General features: G+C 40.1%; 1 protein-coding gene across 1 annotated transcript; it reads right to left on the bottom strand.

Annotated features, from left to right (window-relative positions):
- Nucleotides 1–508: 508 nt before the first annotated feature.
- On the bottom strand, nt 509–23,118 carry LOC135204077 (protein piccolo-like). The gene is made up of 4 exons (XM_064234062.1): nt 22,982–23,118; nt 10,731–10,876; nt 10,112–10,610; nt 509–2,136 (listed from the first exon to the last, which is right to left on the bottom strand). Exons 1-4 carry the CDS (start codon nt 23,016–23,018, stop codon nt 1,556–1,558), a joined length of 1,263 nt encoding a protein of 420 aa, XP_064090132.1. The 5' UTR covers nt 23,019–23,118; the 3' UTR covers nt 509–1,555.
- Nucleotides 23,119–23,525: the final 407 nt, after the last annotated feature.

The raw sequence follows: 23,525 nt of genomic DNA, 5'->3' as shown, positions 1-23,525 counted from the left end.
GGATACATCTGCACAGATGATTGAATGAGGGGCAAAATAGCCACATGACTACCTGGTACTAAACGAGTGTATATTAGTTATGTTGGAAGCTTATGGCAATGATGCAATTTTTAACCAGTGCTTGGTAATGGTTCTCATTTCTAGTCCAGTTCAGGCGACGCCATTTTCCACTAGTCTTATCGCTGGGTAGTGAATTGTCACACTAAAATTTCATTTCTGATTGGCTGTTGCTAGATGAAGTCTTCCCTGTGGTTGAGTAGAAATGAATGAATCTTCTTTAGAACATTGTATTGTTTGTACATTGCACCATACTGCATAATAGGAAAATTTGTTTGCATCTGATAAAATTAATATAATTATATCCTAGGTGGCACTGTTTTAAACAGGTGTTTATAACTATTAATGACAACAATCAGTATCTTTTGGAGAAAAATTTTTCCAGAAAAACGGGCGATAATTAGTGGAGGGGACAGACGACAACTTAGGAGTATTGGAATGAAACGACAACTTTCGTAACTCAAGATTTATTTGACTATATATTGTTACTACATTACAAGCACTCCCAGCACTGTACACAATCCAATCAGACATAGCAGGAAGCATTTCTTTTAGATTTCATTAACCTTCTGTGGAAGTCTTTATGATATTGATGTACCGTACTTATTTTTTATGTTATGGATACATTACTTCAATATCGTATCGAATTCCATCCGACAACTGCTGGAATCTTTATCATACGCTGGTATCTATCCTTAAACGTGCTATAAAAATATGCTATATCTTTCCTTTATACACGATGAGTCAAACCAGGACAATCGTTTCGTTTTGTATATATTTTTTTTATCACAGTTTTTATTCATGAATGTAAGTAAAAAGGAATTAGAACCCCGTTTGTTTTCACAAAGACAGTATAGACCTCTCGTTACAAGATCAAATGAATCGATAGTAAAGTCGAAGGGAAAAGAAACTGCCCATAACCAACATCTGACATTCCAAGAGTCGAGGAGCAATGTATTTTGTTGTGTGTCGAATAAATCCGTCACTTTGATCATGTGTAAATATGTATCAGTTTAATTACAAAGATTCTGTGTACAACTGTTTATACATTTGAAGTTTAGTGTTAATTTAGCCCAGTGGCACCAGGCCAGGCATATAAAATTTTGGGTGTGAGGGGACGAAGTCAAACAGAGTATTTCAATCGCGTTGTTGAAGAGGATAATGAGAGATAAAAATTTACAGTTGAAGTCTAAGGGAAGTGGTGAGGTATGTCCATCGGTCGCATCCCAGAGGAAATGTCAGGTAACGCTGGAAACTAACAAGTAGAGTTTAGAGACAAAATAATACTATTCAGTGGAGATTGGTTTGCTATTGTTTTTCCGGAGAGTTTTTTTGGACTGAAGAAAGCCAAGAGTCTGCAAGAAGCGCCAACACGAGACCTGCTTCAGTGTCCGGCTTCAGTAAGTTCATATTCGATAATAAAAAGTGAAGTGTTTGCTGACGTGCTCTTTCTCTCTATCATTCTCTATTTTCGTCGCGATGGATTTCGTTCATTCCTTTAGTTCTGCCTTCTTCCCCACTCGGGAGTGGTGTAAAGAGCGTTCGGGGGATCGGGCTGAGAGGGATACCCCGCCACAGGCTGTTGCTGAGAGGCAGCTGGTGATGGCCGGAAGGTGGTGGGTTGTGGCTGCGGGCGGAATGATGGTTGCTGCGGCTGCGGCTGTGGCTGTGGCTGAACTGGAGTTTGAGGCTGCACCGGGACGAATGGTTGCGGAGCAGCTGGGATGCCGGGCGTAGGGCGAGGGCGTGGGCGAGGGGCGGGCTGTGGTGCTGGTTGTCGCGGTGCCTCAGGACGGATGATGTTTGGTGACGCCACTGTTACTGGGACTTGGAAAGAAGGAGAGCCAGGTGTTGGTCTGTAGGGACTGTTTTCGGGAACGATGCCGATTTCGTTATTGAGGTTATAGAAAGATTCGGCGCTGCCGCAGGATACCTGGTTCCACCACTCGCAGGTGAAGTGCTCCTGATTGAAGATGGTGCCGTTGGGGCACAGGAATTTGATGCCGGTCATATCTCCGAAGCCGTCGGGGTTACACACGTGGAACACCTGGCATCGGGTCTCGAGGTCAGCGTAGAAGCCTGTTGGGAACGAGAAGGGAAGGCGGTTTTACAGATGTAGGAATGATTTCAAAAGATAGAGGAAAAAATCAAGATCAGTGTTTGTTACCGAGATGATGAAATGATCAGATCAGAAAAATCAAATGGGACCTTTGATGAACGGAATGAGAATGCGACAATTAAAAGAACTCATTTTGGACTAAGATGAACATTCAAAATCTTTCATGTTTGTTTCCTCATTCTTTCTTTCAGGCACAGGCTAGAACAATAAATCTATCGCTCTGCAATCAAGTGAATTACAATATATAGGCATTTGAAACAATATTCCCATCTCTGCAAGCTTTTAAAACTTTCTCATGCCACTGATTAAAATACGAGAAAAGATGATAATAGATTCCACAAATGCTACCACGCGTCAAACGACTCCTATCATCTCACACCATAATAACCTTATCATCATAAAGCCAGAGGTGACGATAATTCAAGAAGAATCAACATTCAACACCCGGCCCCCTCTATGCACTTGAACCATCACACCCACCTTCTACCCCAGGTAAAAAAAAAAAAAAAAAAAAAAAAAAAAAGGATAAGGTATAGGACCGCCACAACATCATATTATCTCTTGATGTGTCCCATAGCCTGAAATTAACAGCCATTTATATGCGGCCATTTGAAGGTTCCGTGGCGTGTCGGGTCACCAAGGGTCACCGCGAAGGAAAAAAAAGTGGTTTTAGAGGCATTAGTGGTTTATAGGGAGAGACATTTACTATCACGGTTGTTCATCAGAAGTTATGGGGATGCGTCCTTTGGCAAGGGTGAGGATTAGCCCTCTTGTAGTGCGGATAAAGACATGAAAAGGATCGCTGGCACGAGTATTACACGTGTATTAGTGCTACAAAAGATTAAGGTTTCTCAACGCGTGTGTTTTGGAGAGAGAGAGAGAGAGAGAGAGAGAGAGAGAGGAATTAAGACTACCACAAACTTTCTTACGTTGCGAATCATGGTAAATGAGAGAGAGAGAATTAAAAGATTCCGATAAACTTTATTTTGTGTTGCGAATCGTGGTAAATGGGAGAAGAGAGAGAGAGAGAGAGAGAGAGAGAGAGAGAGAGAGAGAAAACCAGCCGGAGTGTTGCGACAAGAAAGAATTCCTTCAAAGGCCACCTGTTTGTTTTGGAAAGCCCATCTGTCCTTGACAGCTGCTTGCATTATACTAGTTTGCTTTTGATTGTGGGACACTGCAGAATGCTTTCGCTTTCACTCGTCCTGTGTTCTACTTTTCAGGAGAAGGGGGAGGGAGCGGCCCGGGAAGGTGGGTGGGGGAAGTGTTGGCATCCTTAAGGGTCAAAGGTTATCCTGGATTCTCTGGTACTTTTCGTAAAATTTCTGAAGAACTGGTATATTCCGAAGTCCTCCATATCTAAATTGCTTCACTTTCACGCTGCCTGCCATGGCCACGGATGAAACCGTCTTTGCCCATTTAGGGACAGTCTATCTAGGTCCCGAGCAATGCACCTCTCGTATGCCATATAAAAGAGAACAGACGAGTCACAACTGTTGATTTACAGTCGTAAATGCGGCCCAGACGATGGTATTTCAAAACGGGTCTCCATAAAGGGCGAGAAAGCGCACAGAACAGACACAAACAGCGAGCAACCAAACACAGGATTCAAAACCCAAGAGGCAAATCGTCTTTTGTTTTACTTTATAATTTTCTCTATCATCTACAGGAGAGAGCAATTTAAATCGGAAAAAACCAATTTTAAATTAGAATATTTCTAAGTCATGCTGAATTAAGGTATTATTTCTATTTAATAGTTTATTAGCGGATAACGATAATGTAAATCTTTTTCTTGTCTAAATATGACAATTTTATTCAGTACGGAATGTTCATGCAGCTCATTCTTAAATTTACAGCTACAAATTTTCACGGACTTCTTGACCATGATGTGTTTGTTGCTACTGTAATATGGTCACAGGTCAATTGGCGCGACGTGCATATTTTTTTGTCAATTGTTATAAAAAAAAAGTCACGCAGTATCTATACGTCAAAAATGAAGATAATACGCTAGGCAGTTGAGACTGCAAGTACCGTTCCCAGCTTCGACAAACGGACCTCTATTCAGCACATTCATATAATGGTGAACGAAGCTATCCACGGGCTGGGCGACGCCAAAATCTAAAAATCTAAACGTGGATTTCGTTAGCCAAGGATTATCTGTACTACACACAACAAAAATAAATATATAGCTACACACCGCGTTTTATAACAAGGTAATTCAGTGCCACCTACAAACGATTCCTGCAAGCCAAAAAGTGATGCTAGATTAAGCCAGCCTTATGCTGGCACGTGCTCTTGCTCTTCAGCAGCCCGTAAAGCCAAAAGGTTCAGTAGACGAGTGTGACGTCTGCGAGTGAAGATTTTAAAAAACGAAAAGCTGAGTTGGCTTCGATGTTAATAAGAGCAGAGACTAAATATGAATTTGAACTAGGGAATGAAAATGACTTGCGTGCCCTGGAAATTTGCGCATTCTCCCTCTCTCTCTCTCTCCCTCTTTTCAGATAGGATATCTTTCATCAGTTATGATCCAAGAGTGGGCTACATCAATATGTATAAACGATGTAATTTGAAAGTTGTTCTGAAATCACACAAAGATAGAAACATCAGTAGTCAAAGTTGAGCTCACCGCCGCGCTCCTTCTCCTCTGACAAGAAAGACGCCACGGTCGGGACAGAAGCGGCAATTAAAATTTACCGAAACTTTACGAGTTTACCCTCGGAGTCACGCTCACTATCTAGCTCACTTTCCTTGGAGCAACTTTTGCGTCAGGGTCACCCAGTTAGTTACAAATCCTCGTCCCTTATCCTTGGGATTCAAACTCCGACCCTGACCCTACATTGGTGTCCCTGATCCCGAGCGTGAGACGTCCCTGAATTGTCGTGACGGCAGGGGCAGAGAGGCGGTAATAAGGGACCAGGGCAGCATTGAGGATCCACCACGCTTGAGTGATGATATCAAGTTTTTAGCGGCTGACGACGAAAAGTCCCTCACATCTTACGTTTCAGTTTAGGCATTCCCACCCCCACCCCACCCCACCCCAACCCGTCTCCCTCTCTCTTTATGAGTTTATTTTTGTCTCTCAGCCCATTCGTTCTTCCTTGCATTTTGCTCTTCAAATACAAGATTCGTTTTATTTTTAAGTCATCGTCAAGCGTTGTTTGGGTAGCTCTTCACAGGACTACACGAAAAAAAAAAAAAAAAAAAAAAAAGGACAAGGTTTGCCTTGAACCGAAAGGTCTAGTTCTGCGGATAGGAAGATTTCCTAGATCATGATCAGATGAGAACCAGGGGACGAGAACGGCGCAAAACAACTTGGCTTCGTGCAGCAGCGTGCCCCATCCGCGGGACAACTATCCCCCAACTAAGGTCGCTGCTGCACCCTGGGGAAGGTTCCGTCTTTCCTTGCGTGCCATTGTAAGCATCGTGTACCTACTATAAATTACCAGGCAGACAGAATGATTACACTGTTGCGTTGCAACACAGACGTTCCTATAAACACGACCATATGGCTTATTTTCTTATCTTCTGCCCCCTTGTCACTGTTTACGAAATGGTTACCGGAAGAGGGGCATTACATTTCTAAAATACGCCTTTCTTGATTTATTTACAAAGGAAATCTGGAACAGATAAGTTTATATAGATGAAATCTAATTCGTCCATTTTTTCATGGTGTACGGCCTATAAACAGTATAATACTGCTGCGTACTACATCAGCAGTAATTGACAATGTTTTGTAATAGGGCGTAGAATCTTAAAATGGGTAGAAGGCCATAAATCAACTTCTCTTTAAATCCGGTGTTAACGCAGGCTGGCGCACAACCGGCGCCAAACATAACCTTCCTTAATTAGGTACTTATCTTTTCCTCAGTCAGGTATGGCAATGAAGACGGTGGGTTTTCTTTTTACTAGTGATGAATGCGGAGAAGAATAAGAATCAGAAAAAGTAGAAAAGGATTAGACCTTCTCCTTGTTGCATATTAATCGTATTCATCATAATAATTGCATATGATATTGCCTTGAACCTTCCGCTCAATTACACGATTGAGAGAGAGAGAGAGAGAGAGAGAGAGAGAGAGAGAGAGAGAGAGAGAGAGAGAGACCATTCCTTTCGCTTCGGTCGCCAGGTGGGAATCTTCTCGGAATGGCTCTGAGACGTGATGGGAATCGCAGATGGGAATTGGTTGCATGAGTTGATGGGAATGGTAGACGGGAATTCTTCTTTAACGAGGTGATGTGTTTAGTGACATGAAATGTTTTCCAAAGGGTTAGGGGAATCTTGGAAGAGAATTGTGCACTAGAACGCATTCTAGATATCCCAGTCTCTTAGGTTCCAGTTAACCAAATCGAATTCAAAGAGGAACAGAATATAGAAAGGGAAAAATGCTTATAGAAACGAAAATAGCTTTAAAATCCTCATTAAACATTGAAGAACCGTAAAATACGCGAATACCCTATTAACGAAATCATAAAAGTACTTTCTAACGTTTTAAATAACAACTCAGAGCCTTGCTAAGCGGATCTATGAATATGGTAATGTCAAACAGAGGGTGTCTGCTCCTCGGATGCGATTATAGGACCGGCAGTAATTATGCTGTCTGTAACTACTAGTCTTCCTTTGCGTAAATTCCTCAATGCCATTCCGAAAGACCTCGCAACCTAAGTGTATGTGGTAAAACATGATTGCTACCATATTTTTTTCTTATTGCGGAAAACATACTGCTACCCTTTTTTTGCAGGTGAAATATGAAGCTTATATCAAACTTAAAGATTAAAATGTATCAATACTTTCATTTAAATATGAATTTTCACCAATTTTATCTTTTATACGCATCAAGATCATTGGCTTATGATGACAATATCATCTGTTTGTGGGATTCTTACGATTATCTCTTATAAACCTTCCGATCGTGTTCCTGTACCACAATGCTGATTACAATGATTTGAGTCTTGCTGTGGTAGCTTCCCTTTCAAGTTCCTTCTTTCCTCGAGTGAGTTCGAGGTAAATATATTCTTAAACTGGAATAAATTATTCAGTCATTAAAATGATTCCCGTTATGATGCAAATGTTCTCTCCATATTCGCCAAGAAGAATAGATTATCCGAAACCTGCTCAATGCATGAGCGACAACTTAACGTTTGTGATAGGGCATACTGCAGTACGCACTGAGCATAGAAACAACAGCTTTGAAATAATGCTGTACCTTTTCGTGGCGAGAGCCATAAATTTGCGAACTCAAACGAAGATGTTCCATCAAGCAGCAAATATCGAACATAAAATTTAAATTTTCGGGTTTTCTCCACCTACGTTTAACTGACTTATCTTGAAGGAATGGCAGTTGCTACCTGGATTAATGAAATTTACATTCAGAGAGAGAGAGAGAGAGAGAGAGAGAGAGAGAGAGAGAGAGAGAGAGAAAGTTTATCGTTGAAGCCTTCAAAAGAGCGTGGCCAAGATAATAAAAAGACCTGAAATAAGGTCGCAGATGATGGATGACTTACCAGGTATACGGCGACGATGATGGAAACGATGATGGTATGGAAGAAAAAGAAGAAGAAGAAGAAGAAGAAGAAGAAGAATAACACAAATCTGAAAGTTGTGTTCGAAACGGCATTGTGCAAGGGGCGGGATGACAGGGTTAATACTTGGGGGGGTATGTGGGAGGGAGGGCCGAGTGGGGGGGGTGAGGGGGACGGGCAAAAAACAGCTGACAATGACGCTATAACAAGGCTTTCAAAGATGGATGCACATGAATAGGTCAATGTGAGGGATAATTAGGTTTAGTTTTGCCTCTCCTTTGATCTACTCTCTCTCTTGCGCACGTATGGAAACAGAGACAAATCATACGGGTATTGATTTACAGTCATTTTAACTCGCAATGACGTTATCTATACCTTTGCTTATATATTTCAGTCGTAGTCAGGAGCGTCTGTTTGCCAGTCTTTGCACCATTATTGGTAGACTGCTCTTGTGGATTCCCTCAAAGTTACGTAAATGGGAGTCGTATCTTTGCGTATACTTCTGTATAGAAATCACAGACTTGAGTTCTCTTATGTATGAATGTATGATACACACACACACACACACACACACACACACATATATATATATATATATATATATATACACATACATATAGTGTGCGTGTGTGTGTGTACGTGTGGGTATACGCAAACCATTTCAAAATCTCTCCCAGGGTCACAGTTAATTATCTTATACGTTGATGGGATATTTTTGGTGATCCTGACCCTTCTCAGCCAAAAGAACAATATCAACTGCCATTATTGTTTGCAAAAAACAGAAAATGACGTCTCCATGGGAACTATATAGCGTCAAGGCGATAAACGCAAGCGCTATTATAGCGCTTACAAAAACATTGTTTTTTTTTTTTTGCTTGCGCGCTATTTCCGGCTTCTGTGCATTGTTCTCCGGCCATTTCGCTCTTTCATAAAGAGATTGGATTAAGTGATCAACTCTTGCAAGAGGATTATTTTTCAAGGCATCTCCTTCGGTGGACTAGCTAGTGTGTTTGAGGCCACTGCCTCCATTAAACAGTCAAAGTAAACATGGGTCCTCGCCAAGATTTAAACATGTCGCAATGGGCAATATTCTCTCTCTCTCCCTCTCCTCTTAGCATAAAACCCTGATATATCAAGTGAACAGCTGATAAAATATGAATCACACTGAAAGAAGTACAAGACTGGAATAAAAACAAAAGTACAAGACGATTGGGTAGATGAATGAAAATGTAAAAGAATAATTATTATCGTTGTTACTAAAATGGCAGATTCTTTTTCTTAGCAGACGGTCCTTAGTGCTACAACTGGAAACTGCTGAGGAACGGGAAGGAGGGAAAGAAGACAAAGATGAGGTAGGACTCCTCAAGAAGTGGAAGAAAGGAGAAGAGGATCAGGTAGGACTCCTTGTTATTCGCCTTCCTTTTAAGGACGACCGGGAGTCCTCTACTAAGTGCCGAGTGGTTATTTACATGCAGACGTCCTTGAATCGTCCTGCCATATGAGATATGCAGTTTATCATCTCTGCTGACAAAATCTCGATTCCTCTTTGGACGGGAAAGTACCGAAGAACTATTGTGTTACGAAGGTCGTTAATGCGACCATTGACAATATCTATAGATTTCTTTCCTGGGTGTACGCCCATAGTGTCGAGTCCGCTGTAACAGGAAAATGAGTTGAGACAAAGAAATTAGAGAGACTGATAATGAACTGGTCATTAAAATGATGAACCTGTAACCTATACCGTTCTCTTCATGACGTCATTGCATCAAATAAGGCCTCTGTCTTATATATATATATATATATATATATATATATATATATATATATATATATATATATATCTATATATATATATTATTATATATATATATATATATATATATATATATATATATATATATATATATATATATTTCACGGAGTTTGGTAAGCTTTATTCGGTCAGAAAGAACCATTTTGCTTTTGCAACGACCCGGCTGCTTTTCCTAGTACGGCAAATTTTCATTCATTCATCATGTATTTTCGAGGCAGGAGTTGACGCTAAATGCAAAAGCAGAAGAAAAAGGAAAAGAAAATAGCATTGTTGAAACCTGAGACAAAATGATAACGCTTCTTTTGTTCTTTTTCCTTGTGTTTCGTTTGAGAGAGAGAGAGAGAGAGAGAGAGAGAGAGAGAGAGAGAGAGAGAGAGAGAGAGAGAGAAGATAGAAAATGAAAACACCACCGCAAAGGACAAAAGTCGTTAAAGCGACAAATAAAACTAATGATATTTGATTGAAATGAACCTTAGGAATAAATAGAACTGGTGACCAGCTTGTGATGAAACTTGAAAATGTTAAGGAATATGCAAACAGCACTGGAAAAGGTTAATAGTCGCTTGAGAGAGAGAGAGAGAGAGAGAGAGGCTGCAATGCCATACCTGAGACTTTTCCGGAGCAGGTAAACGCCGTCTGAGGGATGGGCCATCCGAAGATCGGGTAGTCGTCACCTGGTTCTCCTGGGACCGAGTCTCTGAGCCACTGCAGAGGGTCGTCGCTGTGGTGGTGGTGATGATGATCATCGTGATGATGGTGGTCGTCAGGAGGTGTTGGAGGGCGTGTTGGTGGCTGAGTTGGGGGGCGTGTAGGAGGCTGAGTTGGTGGGCCTGTAGGTGGCCGAGTTGGTGGGCCTGTAGGTGGCTGAGTTGGTGGCCGAGTTGGAGGGCGTGTAGGTGGCTGAGTTGGTGGGCGTGTAGGTGGCTGAGTTGGTGGCCGAGTTGGAGGGCGTGTAGGTGGCTGAGTTGGTGGGCGTGTAGGTGGCTGAGTTGGTGGGCGTGTAGGTGGCTGAGTTGGTGGGCGTGTAGGTGGCTGAGTTGGTGGGCGTGTAGGTGGCTGAGTTGGTGGGCGTGTAGGAGGCTGAGTCGGAGGCCTTGATGGAATCTGCCAGTAATCAAGAATATAAATAAATATCAGCTTGTTTCCTCAAACACTACGACGAGTGAGGGTTCATTGTTGCATCTCTTAGGTAAGAACAATAATTGTGCTTGTCCTTGTACTTACAGTGAGCTGCGGGGGAGGTGTTGGTCGGGGGGGCGGTGTCGGGAATCCTACAAATGAACCGTCGGGTCCAGATGGATCCGGTTGGAAGGGAATATCCGGAGGGAGGTAGCCATATCCGTTGTTAGCCCAGCTAACTCCAACACACCCTGCGAAGATAACAAAAAGAAGTTTAGAAGCAAGAAGTGAAGGAGACGTTCAGGATATTGTTCATATTTTAATCAGGGCTAAGTTAGTCTTATAGCCTCACGCGCGAGGTCACCGGTCGGCGACGACCACTGACCTTCGAAAATTAAGGAACAAGAAATGCAAAGTCCATTTTTGTCTCAGCATTGTATGGCGGTAAGAGCAGCTCTTATTTTCTAGGAAGCGAATGGTCAAAACGAATACAGGTAGCTCACATACAAAAACAGAGTTGAACATTATTGTTCGCTACGTCGATGCAGCAGTGGAAACATAAGTGAAATATCACACGAGGTCGTATGTTTCCAATTGGAAATGATTACCGTCTTATTGATGAATTTATGTTTTTCAAGATCGAGTATCAATTAGTGGCAAATGGATACGATATCGTTAGATGTTTCGAAATTTACATTTGTGCGATAATATGTGAGACCGTAAATGGACATTCTTCAATTTTTACCCAAGCACAAACTATATATATATATATATATATATATATATATATATATATATATATATATATATATATATATATATATATATGGTATGCAGGAGCGTGTCAAGTAAGGTGAAGGCGAAGGTAAATAGCAGAATAACTAATGAAATGAGCAATAATAAAGAAACGAGAGTATACATAGATGATTTAAAATAACCACAAACAAATAACTGACTTAATGTAAACTTCGACCCCTGGTAGGTGCAATGGAATTAGCCAAGGCCGTCCAGGTACCTGACCTAGTATGGAGGGCCTGATGACGCTGATGATGAGTAGGCAAATGTAACCTATTCTTTTCTGCTTATCCTCTTCGCTCTTTCTTTTATCTATCTGTTTGGATTTCATTTCCTTCGATCTCATACTTTTCCTTCCAATTATTTTCAGTTCTTTGTATGTTTATCTTCTACTCGTTTTATTATTGTTTTGTTTCTATATATTATCAATGAGTGTGAACTAAAACCCGATACAATCTCCAGGTATCACAGGTAAAGTCATTAGTATTGTTAACACCATCTTCAACTGGCTCGAGGGATGTTTGCTACCACCTTAGCTTGCCAAGACCTCTTCCTGACAATGTTTAGTATCACGTCCTCAGAGAACCTTCACTGGATTTCAGTTACTTTATTTCTTTTTCGTATCTCACGTCAATGGTCAAGTCATTTCCTCTGATTTCGAAGCCGAAATGACATTATATCTCTCTTTCGCCCGTCAGGAAAATCAGGATCTTGATGAGTTTTCAGTAAAAGAACTCTACTGTGCTGGTTTTGTCTGTCCGACCGCACTCTATCCGTCCGCCCACAGATCTTAAAAACTACTGAGGCTAGAGGACTGCAAATTGGGATGTTGATCATCCACCGTCCAATCATCAAACATACCAGACTGTAGCCCTCTAGCCTCAAAAGTTTTTATTTTATTTAAGGTTAAAGCCATAATCGGGCTCCTTGCAACGTCACAGAATAGGCCACTACCAGGCCGTGGTTAGTTTCATGGCCCGCCGCTCATACAGCATTATACCGAGGCCACCGAAAGATAGATGTGTTTCGGTGGCCTTGATTATACGCTATACAGAAAACTCGCTTACGCCGAAGAAACTTCGTCGCATTTTTCACTTGTTTTCTATTTTTTCTGGTAAAGAATGGATACGCAGCCAGCAGTCGCATGAGAACTTCTCTCGTTTCGTTTGACATCATTTTTTCTGTCAGGAGGCAACCCAGTTCCGCGTTTGAGCACGGAAATATAGGATAGCAATGCCTTTGGGGAAGAGGCATCCTTACTTTTCGTATGTAAATGTGCCCATATCATGTATACATATAGGAACATGCGTGTAGTGTCGGGAATACACACACCTTCTATATCAGCCTATGTTACTTCTTCAAGGGCATGGCAATCAAGGTAAAGATGATTAAATCCGTAGACAAAATAAGGAAGTAAAATGAAACCATATGCAAAAAAAGGGATGCACATTGCGAACGTTTCGAAAGGAAACTAAGCCAGCGAAACCTGACCAGGCGGGGTGGACGCAGATGGAATGCCAAGTAATCGAAGATGAAACTAGACTCATAAAGCGGAGCATCTCCAGTTCTTCTTTGCCCGGAGGTAAGAAGAAGAGCGGGTGATGTTCCAGCTGTGACCTAGAACGATAACGGTCCCGTCAGACCGCTGGCCTTCTTCTTCTTCTTCTTCTTCTAAACCAGTCCAGTCCACCTCCAGCGACATCCAGACCCTATTTATGCATCTTCCCTTTTAGTGAATGGCGTTCCTTTTAAATTGAACTCATACTTCATTCTCTCTCTCTTACAGTTTTTTTTTCTTTCAAGACTGGATTCTTTGGTTTAGTACAATTTCAGTTTTCGTACGAATGCATTGCTCTGGTCTTGAATTTTCGTAACTAAATAAGAAGCAAACCTGGACGGAGGCGCGCACATTAAATACCTCGCAGATTCAACCAACAGTAACTTGAGGTTGAAACTCCTACGCGACAAAACAGCTTTGAACAGAAAGCCCATTAAGTTAGACGGGTTTTCTCAACACTCCTAGATTTTTATGATGAAGGTTTCGGCACGGTGTAAAGAGAATGATAATGATGCCTTTTACATCTTCTGGCGTTTGCCCAAGGGGAAGTTCTCTCTCTCTCTCTCTCTCTCTTAGATTAATCTCAGAATATATTCCAGACATACTCCACAGTCCTCTGGGAATGAAGCTGTCTCCTTCATATCCACAGGGCAAAAGGAAAGACTGACAGGCGCATTTAATAGAAAAACACAAACTGAAAGAACGAAAGCCAACTAGTTGTTCATCGGATTTCGACAGTGACTGTGCCATCATCTTAATATGGGACCTGCCGAAGGAAAACTGGCACTTGCCATTCGCCAGGCCTTCTTGGCATTCTCCGCCCGTCTCAAGCGTCGAGTGGGATATCTCGGTGAATTGCTCACTGCGATAACTCCACGATGAGAAGGATTTTAATATACTGGGTGAAGGATACGAATGTTTCTCCTTTTCTCTCACAGATGAAGATACTTTGCCTCGCATGAAAACAGCGAAAGCTAGAATGAAAAAGAAAGTAATGACTCGAGGTGAATGTTGCGCTCACAGCTAACATCGTGGTACGTAATTCCTCGCCATAAACTGCCAATTGTCTGGGAAGCATGGTGATGCGATTCCTGCCAGAACTCTATTGGTAAATGTTGTAAACAAGAACACTTAATATCAACGTTAAGGAATTGAAAAGTCAGTTCATCATCATTTGACCTGACAGCCGAATATCCAGTCAAACATTGAAGACAGACTTCGCCCGATAATAAAGAACCTCATTTGTTTTCAAGATAGACGAGAGTAACGGAGTGAACGCTTGCACATCTGGCAACAACAAAAGACGTAAGCACGGACAAAGGTTAAATAAAGGGAGAAACTGCTTGAATCAAAATTTTACGGGCTGCACTGCACGCTCGAACAAGAGAGCCTGTGCTTCACCTAACGACAAACAACGACGAAAAGAGAGAGCGACGAAACAATGTGAAGTCCGGAAACGGCGGAGTTCAATCAAAATTTAAGTAGGCTTTTATGCATCTAATACACTAACGCAGCAAGCAAAGTAAAATAAAGCATTATTATTATTATTATTATTATTATTATTATTATTATTATTATTATATTATTATTATTGAGGAAATGCTGGAAAGTCCATTATCTTGCAAAAGTGATTTTCAAAATAACTAAATATTCGCATAAATAAATATGCAAAATGAATTTTAGCTGGAAATGAACGAAGAGAACACACACACACACACACACACACACACACATATATCTATATCATATATCTATCTATATATATACTAATAATATATATATATGTATATACCATATATATATATATTATATATAATATATATAATATATATATATATACTAGAATATATGTGTGTGTGTGTTCAACATTCTACATCTGCTTCTGAGAATTCCGTATTGGAAGAGAGACAAAGAAAACGAGAAAGAATCAGGGAGAGTGTGATTTATAAGCAATGAATAAAAACAATGAAGAAGTGGTGCTGAATGAGCGGGAGTGAAGATGGTGATAATGAAAGAGAGATAGAGAGAGAGAGAGAGAGAGAGAGAGAGAGAGAGAGAGAGAGAGAGAGAGAGATTAAGGTGGGTTTGAGGACGCTGTGCCCAAGAGGAAGAAAAAGCAAAGAAGTAGCAGCAGCAGCAGCATCCTACGTGGGCGTCTGAGAAAGAAATATGAGCATCTCCGAGCGAAGGAGGAAGCGCCCTCAGCGCAATTCAATTGGGTCGAGACAAGGACGCTCTCGCCGTGACCTTGAAGGAGTGGAGAGGTATGTATTATTCGACCGGTGTTCCATCCCGGCGTTTATCCTTGCCCCAGGAATATGACGTCACTTCCGATCATGTGAACTATCTCGTACTATTCTCCAATGGATTTTTGGCTTGATACCATGACGCCATTCATATTTTCCCTGCTTTTCTTTATAAATGTTATTAACTAACGTGGTCTTTGTAGTCTGGTCGTAGAACCTAATAATAACGGAAATAATAATATTAGTAATATTCATAACAGCCTTAACTTAGAAACGAAGACGGGACAAGCGTTCATTTTTAAAGGAGTTTACCACCAGTATTTTCTGTCACTCATGTTTGGATAAGGTAGATCTGAGGTCAGGTAACAATTATCCTCTCGAAAGGTAGGAATGAGAAATGCTCTGAGAGAGAGAGAGAGAGAGGAATCAGAGGCGATAGAAGAACGAAAAACGAAAAAAACAAAAGAACTGCGCCGTGATATCTTCTCAGATCGTAACATTCACTTTCTTGACGAAGACAATGCGAAGGCAGTGAGTGACCCTGAGGTGCAAAGCATCTGCTGCGGCTTTGCGGTGCAGATGAAGCAAGACTCCAAGCAGCCACCAAAGACCCCTCCTGAAAGACTATAGTCTATCCTGGAGACCGCATCCTGACAGATCTTCTTCTGTAGATAAAATGACGAGTTCTGGAGCCTGTGGTCTGGCTTAGTCATTGCGTCATGTCATCTCGTATTTTTGGTGCCTGATGAGAGAAGTCCGGTAGAGACGTTTGTTCAGTTATGATAAGTCATGACTATTTTCGTTGGAGATTTAATCGCGGCTTAAAAGGAATTCTCAGTTTCTCGCGTGTTTGTTTGTCCAAGTCTTATATATTTCGAAAATGGCTTTGAGATATTAGAATAATCTTTCTTTCAACTTTGGACGGAACTGGCTAGCTTAAAAATCTATGCCTGAATTAAAACATGAAAGAGCCTGACTGCTTCTACATATGAATTAAAGTTGATGTGAAAATGAGTAACACACATATGTAATACACATGCACACAAATATATATATATATGTGTGTGTTTGTATAACACCCATGACCAAACAAACAGACGCCTTCCTAATTCTCTTGAGATATGGTCCTACGCAAATCTTTTACGCTGTCTCATTTTATGAACTGAATAAACAGGGGTAATTTTTTTTTATACGATAACCGTAAGGAGAGATAATTTACAAAGTGCTTTTTCCCTTTTTGGCAATTGCACGTTTAGGAACTCACTTGTTTATTCATGACTTTTTCATATGGATCTGTCTACGAGGAGTATACTTGTCAAGTGATTGTTTTTATAATAAAGAAGATTATTTGGACACGAACCCCATTATTCAACGTTCATTTATTCACTTTATTCACCGAACGCCCGTATAAGCATTCTGTTGAACGCTCAGTTCCACAAGTCCTCGTTTAAAGCTTTTCACCTTTCGGGCACACATTTCAATCTCTTTCACAAAAACCCATCAGAAAAGCTTTATTTCATGAAAGCCGATTTTGATGAGTTCTTGAGCTCATCCAAGAAGAAGAAGAAGAAGAATAAAAAAAAAGAAGCCACCTTTACATGTAGGGTCCTTCGAACGTGCCCTCTCCTCCGAATTGCACATTTCCTACGAAGAGTGAAAGTGAGAGCATTAATTGAGAAGCCCCATTGTTAGAGTGCTCCCGCACGCCTACTTCAGGATCTCTTCCCTCCCGACAGCAGTAAAACAACCCCTCTCGTCATTCCCCTCCCCGCCCTGACGGGCGTGAAGGCTCCACCAGATGAAAAATTCACTCGAGTCCTTGATAGAATACCCAAATCATTCCACGCAGCTTAATCTAAAAGTATTTGACAACGAGAAGTGATAAAAACAGCGTGATTAAGTGTTGGTTCTGGAATTCCAGAATGTTACTAGAGAGAGAGAGAGAGAGAGAGAGAGAGAGAGAGAGAGAGAGAGAGAGAGAGAGAGAGAGATTTGCAAGGGGGCGGGGGTTGTTGTCTTTTTCATAATTCTGCCGCTAAAATTCCGAGAGAGTAAAATGTCAAGTCATGGGGAATTCTTTACTATTTAAACTACATCATTTTTCTTCAGATTTTCTTGACATATTTAGGAATAAACTGCAAATATTTCTCTGTGAAGTATTGATTCTACTTAACGAATAAAAGAATAAAAAAAGGCAAAATGACGCTGCGGGAACAAGGTTTAAGATTGTAGTTAGAAATTTGAAAGTTATATACACACATATACGTGTATATATATATATATATATATATATATATATATATAGTATATATATATATATATATATATATATATATATATACCAACCATGACGAACGAGAAAGGGTCGCTTTTTTAGCTATATTAACACAGACATATACTGTACATATATATATATATAATATATATATATATTTATATATTATTATAGTATATATTATATAATATATATACCAACATGAAATTCAGGTATGGAACAAGAAGGCATCTTGTATATGCAACGAACGAGAAAGGGTGCTTCTGCTTCTTTTTTAGCTATGTTACACAAGTAGCGAAATCTCTCTAAATAAGAATATAATTTTGGACGGCCATTTTTTTTTTGAAAATAATCACCTGTTTCTGCTATTCTTCGTTTCTGTCCTCTCTCTTTTCTTAATTCTAATTTCCTTAGTTATTGAGATTCAACTGGATTGTTTGCTTATCCTCCCTCAAAACAGCCCCGTTATTACCGATGTTACGAGCATTTCGGAGTACTTAAAGTAATGACTGCATCGACATTATCGTTCTGCAACGAGCGAAGGAACAATTTGCCTCGAGTACAAGCCGCTCCTCGCAGGCACAAGTTGTAGAAGAAGAAGAAGAAGAGGAAGAAGAACGAGAGAGAGAGAGAGAGAGAGAGAGAGAGAGAGAGAGAGAGAGAGAGATTGGGGGTTTCTTGTGACACCTCCTTTGCAATTCAGTGAAAATACCCAAGTTAATGTGCAAAGGAAGCTGCTCTAGAGGAGAGGAGTGAGTTTGCTTATGGTGCCTCGTTGTTTATCCAGCTCTGGAGATCCTTGACAAACATTTGCAATGGAATGCTGCTGCTGAAATGCGAATGAGATGAGCAATTCCATGTCGCTTGAAAAGAAACGACTGCAGCATTTAACAAATGAAACCGATATATAATAGGCGCAGTATTTTCTGCACTTACAGCTATAGGAATCCACTGACTTTTACTATTAGATAATATATTATCAACTTTTCTCCAGGGAGCAGCTGTAAAACAAAACCGATGGCTGCCAACAGGCAGCATTTTTATCCTTCACATGGCACGTTTGAGGAACTGCTTAAATTCATCAGGTGATTTGAAATTCAAAATGCTCACCTATGACACGAAGCAAGAGGATCGCAAGTAATATTTGAAAAAACAGGAGATACATTTTGACTTTTGTGATAAACTGTCTATCCGAGACGGATTCTGTACGACTTCAGTCTTGGCTCTTGTTTTGGCGATCTTTCCGTTTTGTTCCTTGTCTGGGATATTATTTGTATACTTAGAAGAAGAGAAGTAGATAAGTAATTAGGTTGGGAGATCGAGGGATATAAGAGTATATTCATACACACACACACACACATTATATATATATATATATATATATATATATATATATATATATATATATATATATATATATATATACATATACATACATTCATAATATCTCAATGTGTATTGCGAAAAGGCAAAGAGCTCGTCTACGACGAGTTTGTTTGTCTATGCAAATAGGCTCGCGCGCATACTCATGCAAGCAAACGGCCATCCTAACGCACAAGCAAAACATGCTTTAATGGTCTTAATGGCCCTGACTTCATCGCTTGCAATATGCCATTAATTTCTTTGCCTCGGGGCGAGTAATCGCCTCTTTAGAGAGACCCCCTTCTCCCTCCCCCCTCTTTGTTTTCAAATGGCCTTTAATGTTATAGTTGAATAGTGCTCTTCCTCCTTTTGTCAGTAGGGGAGTTAATTGTTTTTTTTTTTTCTCTCTTCAGTTTGGTCCCATCTAACGTTTCCTCCTTTAACTTATTCTCCCACCTATGGACGATAAAAACGTGCAAACCAATCAACTGTTGAACTTTTTCATTTTGTTCTGTGGGTGGGAGTGGTGGGACTAGGGTACCAATTCGGGGACACATGAAAATGCAGAAATACGGCGAGAATCCGAAAATCAAAATTTTGACGTGAAAGACACAAAAACATATTTAAGACTCGAAAATAATCATGTGCCCAAAATGGCGCCATCTCATTAAATTACATGGAATACCCTTGTCTTCTATTATCGACAATTTTGTGACTACATATCGCGAGACTTGTCACTTTCCGAGCTTTGAGAATCAGACTAAAAGATCTTCAGTCAGTTTCTCAGTTCAAATAAATGCTGGAACGCAGCCTGGCAGAAAGACCGAAGACAAATTCAACAATAAAATGAAGGGATGAGAGCTAAGATCAGACATCTGTTACGTTGCCATTACTCACTTATTCTGCTTCTCAGAATGACGAGATCTCAGGCAAATGTCTCCTAAGCTCTCAAGCTCTCCAGGATCCTCAATGACGAACACTCATCAGCAGTTGGCGCGCTTTCCGTCCGAAAGGGAAAGTACGGAGGGCGAATAAAAAAGGGAAGTCGTACATGGAGGAAGAGTAACCGACCCTGAGACCGTATTGCTACAGGGAGGAAGATGATTGCGAAGATGGTGATGATGGGAAGATGCAAGTCACGGTAAAGACGAGGAGGAGGAGGAGGAGGAGGAGGAGCAGGGGTTAGATGAGGAGGAAACTAAGTACTGCAAGATAATATATGACATGATAAACAGGAGAAAATTATAGAAGGCGAAACATCTGCAACTTTCGGTATCAAACGTCAGCAACTTTTTGTTACGAAAAAAAAAACGAAGAAGCAGAAAACGATCCACAACTTGCTGCTTTAGTTTGTTGAAGAAGAAGAAGAAGAAGGAGAAGAAGAAAAAGTTAGATGTTTACTCGGCTACATCCGAGGAAGGCGAGATTTGTTTAATGATGTTTGTCTTGTGGCTTCCAAGGATTGATGCGGCTGCAGAGAGAAACAGTTTGAAATAATAAAAGTTAAATGTCGTCAATGAAAATGACGACCGCCTTGGTGGTGGCTGATTTACACAAAACGGCTTATTTTCACACTTCCTTAACTCATGAACCATTTGATTTCTGCATCTTCTTTAGATTATAATTTGGAAAAATATTAAATTAAATCATCACTGACGTCATCTGCTTTTCCCGACTGCCCACACCCGCAAATGTCTGCTGCCACTTGGAGTTAGTTGGAAAATCCCCAGACAGTCAGAATTTAGGAATATCATGGCGTCAAATTGACGGGATTTTCGATCTCTCGTCTCCTGCGAGTAAATTACACATTAAAAACCCGATGACTTACGTTTCTTCACAAGGTCAATTTGCCAGTTACTTTCAACTGCCTCGCCAGGATTCTGGTCTTGTACTTGCAGGGGGTCGGTTTCATCAGGGTTAAATAAGGATTTATGAGCGGGGTAAATTGAGATTAATTCATTGAAAAGGTGATAATAAGAAGTAGAATAAATCGAAAATTGCAACGGATACAACCTGCGGTCGAATTGGAATTTTTTAAGACTGACATATAAAGAGAACTATTGATGGAAATGCCCATTATAATATACTTCACACAATTTTTTATATCGACTCAGATCGAATTCATTGACGTATCTCACGACGCTATATCCTACCGGGTACGAAAAACAAACTGAAAATGAGCAAAGCGACAAGAGCGATGAAGGCTCGGCACACAATGACATGCAAATGTTATTCCAAGACTCTGCCCTGGGAAGGCAAGGCTAGGCGAAGCGCATTATTGATTGTTTACCATTTGTCTTGCGTCGCTGGGCCACAAGACAGGAAGTAGCAGTTGGCATTCTCTCATTTATTATCTGGCTCCTCTTGCGGTGTCTGAATGAGCTTTGAGGAAATGATTATCGATGAGTATACTTGGTTTTTTCATGAGGATCTTAGTGATATCGAGGGGTTACTGCATTGATAAAGATATATATATATATATATATATATATATATATATATATATATATATATATATATATATATATACATATAAACAATAAACACATTAGATATAAATATATATATATATATATATATATATATATATATATATATATATATATCTATATATATATATATATATATATACATACGCGCCCATCTAGCAAACCACAGAAAATAAATATGCTAGATCGTACAAACAGTCTTAGACATTCACAAATATCTTAAACGAGACTTCAAATTTGACTAGCCCTGGAGAATTACGCATCTTTTAAAGTCCTTTTTTTGATCGGAAGTCTATTTTTTTCATTTATGAATTCAGTGAAGCCTGTCAAGTCGGGAAGTCTTTTCTCTAGCATTTTCGACGACAAATTTGGAGACTTCAATAAACTATTAATCGAATGTCAATAAAAGTCTCGTTAAGCTTTTACGACGAGATAGGAAACATATTTTCAAGTTGTCGCTTCTCTTAAGATATGTTGGAGTTTTCATTGTCCTCTAATTCCTGACATGTTCATTATTTCTATGCCGGGCCATACTTCATAAAATGGATCAGGTTATATATGTGTGTATATATATATATATATATATATATATATATATATATATATATATATATATATATTATATATATATGAATAAAGGAACGAAAATTATATAAAAAGTGGTTTGTATAAAAAAAAAAGCTTTAATGTCAATTGATTATGATGGGTACTAAATACTGTGCACAGGGCATTTGCCATTATTCAGAGGTGGTTAAAGCATATATATATATATATATATATATATATATATATATATATAATATATATATATATATATATAGTAGTTTCTACGTGTTCTTGATAGTGAGGGATGTACGTACAACCTGTTTTCAGAAATCCTCTCAATGAAGAATTAACTTTCACAGAATAATTCAATGTGCATTATATTTAAGTATTCTAATGACATTTTTGATATCAGCTGACTCTCGGGAACGGTTTTTAATTTGTAATAAATGAATTTCTCTTTCATTAGAATCACGAAAAAAGTTTTCTAGTTTATTTGTCCAGAAAAATACTGCGAACTTCTTTTAATGTGGTTTGGCTAACTTCAAACTAATTGAATGACTGAACATGACTCTTATGACTTCATTCATATGCATACACTACATATTCACAATATGTAAAAGCATATTCATATGAATACAGACGTATGGACTATACAGTCATACATGAATGTGCATGAAACTTGTCTCTACTTTTTTTTGCGATGTATCGAGCGCACGGAAGTAGCATAAAGAAGGTTCTCGAGAAGTTCAGAGTCTACTTTGCGAAAAGGATTATTCGGAAGAGAAGAGACATCTGATATCTGGAGGAGGCCCTCGACGCAAAGCGAGATAACGGGGCCCAAGAGCCGTTGACCCACTGATCCACTTTCGCTTTCATGTCTTGAATCATTTTGCTTTTTGTTTTCTTCATCTCCTCTTTGTCAGGGTAAAACCGAGTCACCGCTGCACTGGATATATTTCCTTCGCTTTGAATAAATCCCGTTTGGAACGCTCGCTCTCTGCCTCTTTCGTCGGCGGCGCGTTTTCATTGCCATTTCGTCACAGGTAATCCTCGTCCTCTCGTGCCTCGTTTGAACAACCACTTACCGAACACCAACAACAGCTTCGCTATCGGCAGCCGCATCTCCCCTGCTGTCTGTACAAAGGTTCACAATCGACAACTCGACTTGTAGGATCACCGCCATTCTTAAACTTTTATACTCGTCCCACTCGAAGCATTCCCGCCATTGTTGTAGGGAAGTCACGTGACGAACCGCAGGGATTCTGATTGGTCACTTTCTCCGCTAATTCAAGTTCATTCGGTTGCCACGTCGGGATTGCAAAGGACGTCATTCATATCCAGTTTCTTAGGCTGCGAATTTATTTCTATTGGTGAGATTCAGAAAGAATATCAATACGATAGACAAGCGCTAAAATTTCGAAGCGAGCAAAGAACGCGCAAATGCAAAGGCGACGGTAGTGAAAGAATGGAAATCATCGTACATCGGCGCTCCGGAAGGCCTGACGGGAGAAACACTTTTACTTTCCTGCTAATAGCAGAGAAGATATTATTCGTTCAGTCATACGGGCCCGACGGCCCGTGTCTGGGGCATCTTCTTGATCTGAGTTTTGGGTCACGTATGGAAATGAA

Source organism: Macrobrachium nipponense, chromosome 44 (genome assembly GCF_015104395.2).
Source record: "Macrobrachium nipponense isolate FS-2020 chromosome 44, ASM1510439v2, whole genome shotgun sequence".
Lineage (NCBI taxonomy): Eukaryota > Metazoa > Arthropoda > Malacostraca > Decapoda > Palaemonidae > Macrobrachium > Macrobrachium nipponense.
The sequence above is the reverse complement of the archived record's forward strand: the minus strand, read 5'-3'. Positions and strand labels throughout refer to the sequence as shown.

Excerpts from the sequence above, each read along its gene's own strand:
- LOC135204077 (XM_064234062.1), bottom strand. The coding sequence starts at position 23,018 with ATGCGGCTGCCGATAGCGAAGCTGTTGTTGGTGTTCG. Across the intron at positions 10,877-22,981 it reads GAAGCTGTTGTTGGTGTTCG|GGTGTGTTGGAGTTAGCTGG; the intron begins GTAAGTGGTTGT and ends TTATCTTCGCAG. Across the intron at positions 10,611-10,730 it reads CACCTCCCCCGCAGCTCACT|ATTCCATCAAGGCCTCCGAC; the intron begins GTAAGTACAAGG and ends GATTACTGGCAG.